This window comes from Sinocyclocheilus grahami, unplaced genomic scaffold, assembly GCF_001515645.1.
Source record: "Sinocyclocheilus grahami isolate Dianchi unplaced genomic scaffold, SAMN03320097.WGS_v1.1 scaffold1019.1, whole genome shotgun sequence".
NCBI lineage: Eukaryota > Metazoa > Chordata > Actinopteri > Cypriniformes > Cyprinidae > Sinocyclocheilus > Sinocyclocheilus grahami.
Window position 1 is genome coordinate 246,989 of NW_015506198.1, and position 12,876 is coordinate 259,864.

Below are 12,876 nucleotides of genomic sequence, written 5' to 3' on the forward strand. Positions count from 1 at the left end.
GCACTGTAAACAGTAACAACCAATCACAGCGCACCATTCCATGCACTGTAAACAGTAACAACCAATCACAGCGCACCACACACCAGCTTATTGGTGTAGAGGAGACAGAGTGATGAAGCCAATCAGCAGATATGAGGATTGTTAGGAGGCCATGATGATCAGAGGCCAATGGGCAAATTTGGCCAGGATGCCGAGGTCACACCTCTACACTTTTCGAAAGACATCCTGGGATTTTTAATGACCACAGAGAGTCAGGACCTCGGTTTAACGTCTCATCCGAAGGACGGTGCTTGTTGACAGTATAGTGTCCCCATCACTACACTGGGGCATTAGGACCCACACAGACCACAGGGTGAGCACCCCCTGCTGGCCTCACTAACACTTCTTCCAGCAGCAACCTAGTTTTCCCAGGAGGTCTCCCATCCAGGTACTGACCAGGCTCAGCCCTGCTTAGCTTCAGTGGGCAACCAGTCTTGGGCTACAGGGTGATATGGCGGCTGGCCGTCATATACAGCATATAGCACTAGTCAACTAAATGAATGTAACATGGCAAAGATGAATGCACTTTTGGAAGTTGAAATGTCATTTTGGAATTTCTGTGGTTTAATGTGATTTTGTTGTTCATGATGAAATGTTCTTTTATTGTTGTAATTAATTTATAGCATTAACAAGATGACCCGTTGAATTCATTGTGGGAGCGATGACTGATTGAATGTATTTCTAGTCCAGTGCCTGCATATAAGAGATTAGTACTGACCAAGTTCAGAGGCTGTCAGATGTGGAACAACTTACTATGTTGTGTATTTTCAACAGTTTCAATATGAAAAATAACTTTTATATTGATTCAATGGATTTATTGCATTTTGGGGGGAAAAAAATGTGTTTTTATAATAAATCTTTGAAAATCTAAATCTGGATTTAAATTTGTAATGTTATTATAACCTAAAGATGCTATGTGAAAGTTAGAAACAGAAAATAGTGTTTTTCATCTCGCCACTTTCTTGGTAAAGAAAACAATTAACAAGATGACCCGTTGAATTCATTGTGGGAGCGATGACTGATTGAATGTATTTCTAGTCCAGTGCCTGCATATAAGAGATTAGTACTGACCAAGTTCAGAGGCTGTCAGATGTGGAACAACTTACTATGTTGTGTATTTTCAACAGTTTCAATATGAAAAATAACTTCTATATTGATTCAATGGATTTATTGCATTTTGGGGGGAAAAAATGTGTTTTTATAATAAATCTTTGAAAATCTAAATCTGGATTTAAATTTGTAATGTTATTATAACCTAAAGATGCTATGTGAAAGTTAGAAACAGAAAATAGTGTTTTTCATCTCGCCACTTTCTTGGTAAAGAAAACACATTTTTACTCAAATTAATCCAAATGGATTTATAGCATTTTGGAAACAAACTCTTCATATATATATATGAGGACTAGATCAAATCAAATAAACAGATACGACTGAAGTCTGACCATGTCTTCTGACTCCTGCAGCCACAGGCGGATGAGCGTGGCCAGAGTGTAATACAGCACCAAGAGCATGATGGGATTGACAAAGTGGTGCCACTCCAGATCAGGGTTGACTCTGAACATCCAGGTGTGAGAGCAGTCCGTCTGAACCACAGGAGAGATGCCAAACAGACTGAGGAGGAGAACATGAGACAAATAGCATTCATATGCATGGTGTAATCTGGATTACGTAATCAGACTCCAAAAATCAAGTACTTGCAAATAGATTAAATTACATTTTAAAATACTCGAAATCAGACTAGTTACCTTTTTATTGAGTATACATATGAACACAGTAGCAATAAATGAATTGATTAATATATTAATACATTTATTGATTCTCCCTAATTCTTTTTTTTTTTATCTTTTAAATGTTCCTTTCTAAAATATAATTATTCACACAAAGACACATTCAGCTGGCTATAATTACACAGAAAACTGAGAGGCCACACAGCATTTCACCACTGGATTTACAAAACTCATTTCAATTTTAAAAAGTGTTTTCTCAGCGTTTGCATCAACTACTGATGAACACATTCATTTTTATTTGAATTATTAGGTTATTTAACCATGCATTACTATGTCTCTGGGAGGCTTTTGTCTTTCAAACACATTAAAATGCACAAATTCACGTTATTTATTATTTATGCAAGCATTCCCAAACTTTTTTTTGTCATCTGAACCTCTTTTTTAAGTAAATTTAAAAACTGCATGTTGTGTTCACTTGTTATCTTTGACTAATATTTAAATTTGTTTGATGATCTGAAACATTAAAGTGTGACAAACATGCAAAAAAATAAGAAATCAGGAAGGGGCCAACACTTTTTCACACCACTGTATCTGTGCATCACTAAAGAGTGAAATGGAGCTCCTACATGTCTCTCATCTGTGCGATAATGAGCCATTCGCCACAGCTGCCTCTTCTTCTCTGCAGTGTAATCAGCCATATTGCTTTCAGGAGATTCTGGTTCCTCTCGTTCCTCAGTCTCTCCCTCTTTCTCTCTGACCTGCCGATGAACCACAATCACAAATACATCCCATATATATCGTCTGGCTACTGGTTTAAAACAAGGAATTCTTAAACTCTCATGTTGTGCTCATTTTTTTTCCCCTGAAAATGCTATTTAATGTCATCACATTGGACTAACACTTAATCACAGAGGCTCACGGAGTATAACAACTTCACAAAAACATGTAGATGTTCGGTGTTGAAATCTTATTTGACTTTTGTGATCATATGAACAGGAAGGCTGTAGTCTGACCATGTCTTCTGACTCCTGCAGCCACAGGCGGATGAGCGTGGCCAGAGTGTAATACAGCACCAAGAGCATGATGGGATTGACAAAGTGGTGCCACTCCAGATCAGGGTTGACTCTGAACATCCAGGTGTGAGAGCAGTCCGTCTGAACCACAGGAGAGATGCCAAACAGACTGAGGAGGAGAACATGAGACAAATAGTATTCATATGCATGGTGTAATCTGGATTACGTAATCAGACTCCAAAAATCAAGTACTCGCAAATAGATTAAATTACATTTTAAAATACTCGAAATCAGACTAGTTACCTTTTTATTGAGTATACATATGAACACAGTAGCAATAAATGAATTGATTAATATATTAATACATTTATTGATTCTCCCTAATTCTTTTTTTTTTATCTTTTAAATGTTCCTTTCTAAAATATAATTATTCACACAAAGACACATTCAGCTGGCTATAATTACACAGAAAACTGAGAGGCCACACAGCATTTCACCACTGGATTTACAAAACTCATTTCAATTTTAAAAAGTGTTTTCTCAGCGTTTGCATCAACTACTGATGAACACATTCATTTTTATTTGAATTATTAGGTTATTTAACCATGCATTACTATGTCTCTGGGAGGCTTTTGTCTTTCAAACACATTAAAATGCACAAATTCACGTTATTTATTATTTATGCAAGCATTCCCAAACTTTTTTTTGTCATCTGAACCTCTTTTTTAAGTAACACATTTGCATGTTGACGTTCTCTGACATTGGTTAATGGTCACATGACACACAAATTAATAAAAATATCTTTTAATATTTTTAGTAAGTGTTTTATTTTCATTGTTGTCGTTTTAAAATAATTTATTTTAATATAAAATGTTTATGATTTAATTAATTATTTGCTTTTCATTAAATTCACGAACCCCCTGCAGTTCCTTCAAAAATCCCAGTTTGGGAAACCTTGACGTAATGTATGTTAAATGCACTTTATATGTTGTCAATAATAACAAATGGAATATATTTAATTTTTCTTTGCATTTTTATATCAATATGGTACAAGATTAGCCTATTTAAATCAATGTGATAAACGAGTTAGGTCAAAAGTAATCTAAAAGTAATCAAACAGTAGCCTGATTATATTACCTAAAATGTGTAATGTAATGGATTACGTTACTGACTACAAGTTTTGTCATGTAATTTGGAATCAGTAATTGATTCAATTTATAAGTAATCTACCTAGCTTTGTATATATATATATATATATATATACATACACACACACACACACACTCACGCTCACACACACACATACTCACACACTCACACACACAAACACACGCACGCACACACACACACACACTCGCACGCACGCACGCTCACACACACACATACTCACACACTCACACACACAAACACACGCACGCACACACACACACACACTCGCACGCACGCACGCTCACACACACACATACTCACACACTCACACACACAAACACACGCACGCACACACACACACACACTCGCACGCACGCACGCTCACACACACACATACTCACACACTCACACACACAAACACACGCACGCACACACACACACACACTCGCACGCACGCACGCTCACACACACACACGCACGCACGCTCGCAAGCACGCACACTCACACACACACTCACACACACAAACACACGCACGCACGCACGCTCACACAGACACACACACACACACACACACACACTCACACGCACGCACGCTCACACACACACACACACACACACACACGCACGCACGCACACACACACACACACACACACACTCACACGCACGCACGCTCACACACACACACACACACACACACACGCACGCACGCACACACACACACACACACACACACTCACACGCACGCACGCTCACACACACACACACACACACACACACGCACGCACGCACACACACACACACACACACACACTCACACGCACGCACGCTCACACACACACACACACACACACACACGCACGCACGCACACACACACACACACACACACACTCACACGCACGCACGCTCACACACACACACACACACACACACACGCACGCACGCACACACACACACACACACACACACTCACACGCACGCACGCTCACACACACACACACACACACACACACGCACGCACGCACACACACACACACACACACACACTCACACGCACGCACGCTCACACACACACACACACACACACACACGCACGCACGCACACACACACACACACACACACACTCACACGCACGCACGCTCACACACACACACACACACACACACACGCACGCACGCACACACACACACACACACACACACTCACGCGCGCACACACACACACACACACACACACACACACACACTACTGTATTTATATGGTGCTCAAAGGCACTTCAAACAATGACGTTGTTTTACATAGTAATAGCATATTTTTGTAAGGTTTAGTGCACATTTTAAAATAATAATAAAAATCCACATAAAAGATGTGAACAATATAAAACTGGAATGATGTGGGAAGGAAAACTAAGTTTATCACCAAATCATAAAGACTGTAAGAGAAGAGCTGCTAATTCACTTCAGACTTCCCAAAGTTAAGCTTGTGTTTATTTCCCCCTATTTGTTTTCTTTTTCTTTTTCAGTGGAACCAAAATTGGACGCCTAAGGAACAAAAATAACAGCTTATGCTTTTTTACCAGGGTATAAATGTGGTAAAGGTATAAAACTAACAGAGTAAAAGGAAATCAGAAGTTCAGCCCACGACATGCAGCTCATTTCCATTTCACTGTCATGTCTGTTCAGAACGAACTCGTGGCTTTTGAATGCAACCTGGATGCGATATATTTCACATTCAGCTGATGAAATCAAGAAACATGGTAACGTCTCGCAGCCGAAACCCTGAAGGCGTATTAGGTGACAAACGCATGCTCCTTGGTTTTTATAGTTTCGGTGCTGTTAGTAAAATCATTGTGGGTTGCCAGATGTTCTTTTTGCTGCTGCTTCATGGCATCGAGAAAATATGAAGTCAGAATATTTGCCCTTTCGTGATTCATCCAAACCCAGAGCGTGACGCCCAAGTCCTAATGCCACGGCTGAAAATAACCACGTATCCAGACAGATGCAGAGACAAACGTCACTTTATATACTCTTACTGTATGTCAGTTATTGTCTCATTTACATCTAATTTTTTTTCCAAAGAAGTTTAGGCAACGCTGGTACACTACTGTTCAAAAGTTTGGTAAGATTTTTGTTTCTGAAAGACGTCTCTTCTGTTCACCAGGCTGCATTAATTTGATTAAAAATACAGTAAAATTGCGAAATATTATTCTAATTTAGAATATCTGTTTTCTATGTGAATCTCTGTTAAGCTGTAATATATTTCTGTGATGCGCAGCTGTATTTTCAGCATCATTCCTCCAGTCTTCAGTGTCACATGATCTTCAGAAATCAGTATAATATGCTGATCTGCTGCTCGAGAAACATTTCTGATTATTATCAATGTTGAAAACAGTTGCGCTGCACAATATTTTTGTGGAAACCGTGATACATGGATTCTCTGATTAATAGAAAGTTCAGCAGAACAGCATTTATTTGAAATAGAATAATAACTTTTGTCACATTATAAATGCCTTTACTGTCACTTTCGATCAATTTAACACATACTTGCTGAAAAAGCATTAATTTCTTTCAAAAAACGACCTTAAACTTCTGAACGGTGGGAAATATGACACATGCATTGAGTATTTTCAGCTATAAACAACAGCGTCTGAGAAATACGTCCAGCACCCAACAGACAAACCAACAGAAAAGCATTTGCTTTTAATCTCTGGGTTTGCTAAATTAGCATTTTTTCTACCCAAAACAGTCTTCTCTGGCATTTCCACACATTTAGAGCTCGGCCAGTGTGCGATCAAAAGCGCGTCTTCACCACAGAGCTGGTTCTGATTGTGCTGTGTCTGTGATCGTCAGAGAGAGAAGCTCTTTGTTTTTCGTCTCAGAGGCTAATGGTTTTCTAATAGGGTGTTTCTCGGGTTTTGTTTGAGGAAGAAGCCGCTAAATCCTGTAAAAACCACTTAGCTCTCTGTGGCTGAATGAAGGGGTTTAGTCAAGCACATTCCTATGCTCACGTTTTCGCTTTCTTTGCACGCTCGTAATAATAATAATAATTATTATTATTATTAGTAGTAGTATTAGTATTATTTTGCTGTTATATTATATACATTTATTTTTTAGGAAATTATTTATTTAATTTACATGCAATAATAATAATAATAATAATAATAATAACAATAATAAACATTTATAAAAAATTTATTTCATAACGTTAAAAACTATTTATTTAATTATATGTAATAATAATAACTAGGGTTGCAAAGGGGTGGACAATTTCCAGTAAATTTCCAGAAACTTTCCAAAAATCCCTGAAATATTCCAAAAAATCCTGGAAATGTTCCACCTTTTTGCAGCCCTAGTAATAGCATACATTTATTTGCTTAATAGAGAGAACCCAAACAAACAGTCGACGCGGGACCAGGAGAGCTGTTTTCTGGAGTTAGTATGTTGTTGGCATCGGTTAAGCGTTTGGGGTGATGTTTGCAACACGTTTTTAACGAGACGCACCAGTTGCTCAGTAATTAGCCCTGTATCCGCTGCTGGTGTGAGTCCTGAAGACTCGCTGCTGCCGCCGGAGGGGAACACTAGCGCACGAACCGTGATACAGAGCAGCCGCTGATGCCGCAGGAGACAACCGAGACGTCATCCAGAAGAATCACATCTAAGGCTCTTTAGAGTCACGCTTGATTGTTTGTTCTCCTTCTCTCCCTGAAAGCAGCTGTGTAACGTAAGCGAGGCCAGGAGCCGTCCTGTCCTGATGACAAACACCTGGACTCTCAATGAAACCAGCGTCTCAGTGGCTTCGCTTTTCATCTCTAAGCATCTAGCTTTAAGGATCTGCCTGTGGGTCATTACAGCCCATAATCACAGCCCAAACACTGTTCAGATGGCGACAGGTCCACGAGCCTTTACTGCAACGCCTAATGCTTATGAAAGTGAGGAAATCCATTATAATAAACACAATCGGTCAAGAATATGTTAGTTTATCGAAACTCATCTACCATACTAAATTATATATATATATGTAAAGATCTTTTAAGAAAAATAATTAAGAAAACTATTTAAAAAATTTTCTTAATTCAAGAAAAATTTTGTTTTTGAATATTTTAGTATCATTGAGATACTATTATAGTTTTTATTCATTTTCTGAATTAATCCTAGATTTTTATATTTACATTTTAATTTTAGTTACATTTTTAGTACATTTGTTGTGTTTTTCTTTTTTTTTGCTTTCATTTTTATTCGTTTTTTTTAAATGTGTCTATTATTTTTATTACAGTTAACGTTTGAGTTATTTTAGTACTATATTAGTTTTAAGTTAAACTAAATGAAAATGATAAATGCTAATTCCTTGGCAACTAGCTGAAATACAATATGTTTAAAAGTTTCTTTTAACTATTTAATTTTATTTCAGTTTATTTTAATTTCAACAAGTTTCTGTATTTTGTTATAGTTTTAGTTAACTACTGTATAATACCGAAAACCAATCTGAGCACTTGGGAAATGATCACAAGTGTAATTTATTTTGCTGACACTCTCGGATGTTTTATTAAAGGGGTCATATGATGCGATTTCAGTTGTTCCTTTCTCTTTGGAGTGTTACAAGCTGTTCGTGAATAGATAAGATCCCTAGAGTTGCAAAGACTAAAGTCTCAAATCCAAAGGCTCGCCTCGTTCTAACACGCCCCCACATGTCTACCTCACTATGTGGGAAGATTTGCATAACGCCGCCCGAATGTTCACGCAAAGAAAGAAGGCGTAACTTTTATTCTCGCTGTAGTATTGTTGCCGCCGCCGCCACCATGTCGTGAAGACGCTGTGTGTTTCGTTGTGAAAGCGAAACTACTTTGTTTGGTCTTCCAAAAGAGGACACGACTAGAAATCAGTGGTTAAGTTGTATTTACAACACTGTTCCAGAACACTTCAACCCAAATATTCAGATGTGTGCAGCACATTTTATGGAGGACTGTGTCGTGATCCTGGGAGAGTAGACTACAATGCCGGCTGTTCTGACTCACAGACTGTAAGTACGTTTTTTATATTTAAAGAATTTGCCACTGATGAATCAAACGTGAGTTTTGAGCAGTGTAGAGTAGCGCTTGTTGTTTGTCATTTCTCCGATCACAAATGCAGACATGGTTTTATGTTTACGCGGCGCGATGCAATGAAACGCAACGCGTAAAAAGACAGTATAAGTCATTATAATCAGTAATTATGTCCCCACTGGATGCAACGAATGCCTCGTTTATAATGGGTTTTAATGTTTTTGTCTCGTCGCTCCGGCCGGACAGGGCATCACAGTATGGTGAGGGGCGTAACATTTCCGTCACACGCTTGAGGTATTCGGCCAATCACAACGCACTGGATAGCTGGCCAATCACAGCACACCTCGCTTTTCAGACCGATGAGTTTCAGAAAGGCGGGGCATAGAGGAGAAACAATAATGTACAGTATGTGGAAAATAATGTGTTTTTTGAACCTTAAAAACATTTCATTACACCAAATACACAAAATACTGTTCGTTTTAGCAACATCATATGACCCCTTTAAGCATTAAAGTCAATCATGCTGAACGTCAGTTGAATTGAATTCACCCAACCAGATACTCATTACATTATCGCCACAGAAGGAAAGTCAAACATGTTTGAAACAGCATGAAAGTGAGCAAATGATTATGAAATGAACGAGCATGGAGTCAAATCAGATGGACCATTAGATCTGAAAACTTACAGCTTAACAAACAGCTCACATCCCACAAACCTGAAGACTTAGTCAAATAAAAGTTCATTAGTGTGGAGTTTGGGCTGCACTTTACTCAGTCGCGAGCTCTTTCCTGGAGCGAAACGCTGGGCAGACGCCACAGAAAACACACAGGACTAAATCCAGATCTCTGAAAGCAAACTGAATATTGAGATCTCTTTAAATCAAACTTCTGGAAATAGAGCCTGGCGGTGTCGGCTTGTAGGTCGTTCTTGGTTTGAGATGCAAACCGAAAGCTTAAGGAGAGCACCGCTGTCGAGCTCAAATGATTTAAATGACGAGCTGAACAGGCCGCAGAGGCTTTTAATGGCTGATTTCTATCCAGTTTTTCACATGCTATCAAACAGAAATGAGCTCCTCAAAAAAAGAGTGAAAGTCTCTGGGGCTCAAACTTTTTCAGCCTTTCTGGATATGCACAAATAACTCTTCACCCGGCCCACAGTAGCCCTCAAAAACTCAAACTAACTGTGATTAATATCATTCATCCTTCCTCTAGAACAGGGGTTTTCAAACGTTTTGATGCCAATGATCCTTAAATATGATCTCCTGCAAAATAAATAAATAAATAAAGCATGTATTTTATGTGTAAAGGTATATATTTCTTTGTGTACAGGCCCATTTATAGCATGTGAGAAAAACAATGCATGAAATTATAAAGACAATATGTTTGCAAAATGATTGTTTACATTTTAAAAATATTTAAAAATATATTCACAATAACAATTGCAATATTTTCAGGAGTTTTTATTTCATCATATCTAATACTAATAATAACATACATGTATTTGTTTCCTTTATTTCATAAAAACCATGGCTGATTAATCTCCTTTTATTATTATTATTATTATTACTGTGCTTTTACATTTTATTAATTTATTTTTTAGGACTTTATGTATTTCTTCATCATATGTAATAATAATAACACATTTTGTTTTTTGATTTAAATAGTTTTTTATTTAAAAAAATTTAATAAAAAAAAAAAAAACTTATTTAAAATCTATGACTTATAGAATCAAATAATCATGATTAAAATAATAAAATAATTATGAGTAATCTCATTATTTACTTAAAAAAATTTAAAAAGTATATATATATATATATATATATATATATTTTTTTTTTTGAGCAATTAAAAGGTTATCAGTCAGTTATTGAATGCCTTATTTTAAATAATGTCCAATGATATTTTCATAGGTGAAACGTTAATTTGAAAGAAAAATCTCAGACAGATACATAATCCCACAGACCCCATAGTTTGAAAACCCCTGCTCTAGAAGATATTCCCTGTACATTTCAATTAGGTTCAGCCTTTAATCATGAAGCAGCTTGACAAGATAAGCACACATGATTTCAGTTCATACCGGCTCGTTCAGGTTGACACCGGACCCCCGCCGCTCTAAAGCCACATAACACAACAGGGTAGTTTGCTAAATCAGCGTGATTGAGCTCCTCGGCCACCAGACACTCGCAGGCACATGCAGGATTCCCGCTCGGAGGATCGTTCTAATTCAATTCTCCTTTTGTGTTTGATTTTCAAGCAGCACCGTAATCTCATTGGTCACAGTAAGGGGATGCATCGAGAAACAGCCGACTCATGCTGCATCGGTTTAAGCTTGCGGTCGGGATGTAAACCTTTTATGTGCAAAACGAGCAACAGCATAAATCAAAGCATTCAGCTGAAGTCCTGCATACTGCAGCAAATCTGAACAAGTTAAGCATTGGTGCTTTAAAAAAGGGTGGGGACGCGTCTACAGGATTGATCCTGAATACATTTAGGGCTCAAACCACACCAGCGTTCATGTCCCATTAAATCCAGCTCTTTGACAGGTAACAGGCAGTGTTGTCTCACCTGGCGTAAATGTTTCCGGGCGGAACGGCCTCCTGGAAGAACTGGAACTGGTAGAGGTAGAGCATGATGAGGTGTCCGGCGCTGAAGATGGCCATCAGGACACACAGACAGCTGAAGAGCAGCGGGTCGAACGTGCGGCAGAAAGACCACCAGGTGCACAGGCCCAGGAAGGTGAAGAAATACACAGTGGAGGTCAGAGAAGGCAACATCATACCTGGAACAAGGACACATTGAGAGAAGGCTGAGAAAAGTCATTTCCAGAGCCAATACTAAAGGTGCAGTGGAATTTAGGCACAATCTGTGTGCAAAAGATCTTTCTCCCTTATTCAAAACTCCCAATTATGTGGATTCCTATTTAAATTACTAGATTTTTTGCGCTGAAAGGAAGAGTTTCCCCAAAAATGAAAATTTGCTGAAAACTTTTACATCAGTGTCTCAGCAATGGATGCTCTGCAGTGAATGGGTGCCGTCAAGAAATACATTACAGTTTAACACAGATTCACACACAAAACACTTATTCTAAACTAGAATAATATTTCACAATATTACAGTTTTTACTGTATTTTTGATCACATAAATGCAACCTTGATGAGCAGAAGAGACTTACTAAAACAATAATAATTCCATATTACTGACCCCAAACTTTCGAGTGGTCCTATATATTATTCACAGAAGATTTGGCATTTCTGAAATGCTTTGATTGGCCAGAAATGTCCAAGTGCCACATTATTGAGATATTGTTGTACCTGTCTGTGTTATGAAGCAGACCGCTGATTAAAATTCCCAGGTGTACTTACATGTTCACTGTTATCTCTCTGGTGTCATATTACATCACTTTCATAACTTTACCATTGTAGTAGGCACAAGGAAAACAAAACCCGAAAAACAGAAAACGTATGCATTCTACCACAGAAAGATACATTAAACTTCACTAAAAGTTTGATCAAATCCCGTCGCGTCTGTCTACAATCTCTAAAGTGTTTTTTAAGTGTTTATCAAAGGAAATATGAAGGAAAAGGTCTTTATTATTCCTTGGCAGCAAAGACAAACTAGACTTTTCAGAAGAAAACATGAGTGGTTTTTGCCTGTGAAAACTACAAGTTGTTGTGGGTTACAGGAAGAAAATTTTAAGTGTGATTGTTTAGAAAAGTAACAACTACAAGCCTCTTAAATAAATAAATACATAAATAAATTCTGACTTGGCAAATATCACAGTCAAATTTATTAGAATGTTCAAAACATTGCTTCTTTCTGTTTGATCTGTTGTAAGATGAATCTGGTCTCTCTGATGAAGACCAGAGGAGTTAAAGTGAGTCTCCGGTTCTCCCCGGCACAGATTTAATCA

The 12,876-nt window shown here is 37.9% G+C and overlaps 1 protein-coding gene across 1 annotated transcript in view; it reads right to left on the reverse strand.

Moving 5' to 3' along the window:
* Positions 1–12,876, reverse strand: part of LOC107565692 (piezo-type mechanosensitive ion channel component 2-like) — a 117,281-nt gene that overhangs the window by 44,062 nt on the left and 60,343 nt on the right. Inside the window, exons 7-10 of the mRNA XM_016250951.1 lie at positions 11,532–11,745; positions 2,780–2,948; positions 2,340–2,524; positions 1,482–1,650 (exon numbers count right to left, since the gene is read on the reverse strand). Of these exons, the coding sequence (XP_016106437.1) occupies positions 1,482–1,650; positions 2,340–2,524; positions 2,780–2,948; positions 11,532–11,745 (737 nt within the window). The remainder of the gene's footprint in view (positions 1–1,481; positions 1,651–2,339; positions 2,525–2,779; positions 2,949–11,531; positions 11,746–12,876) is intronic.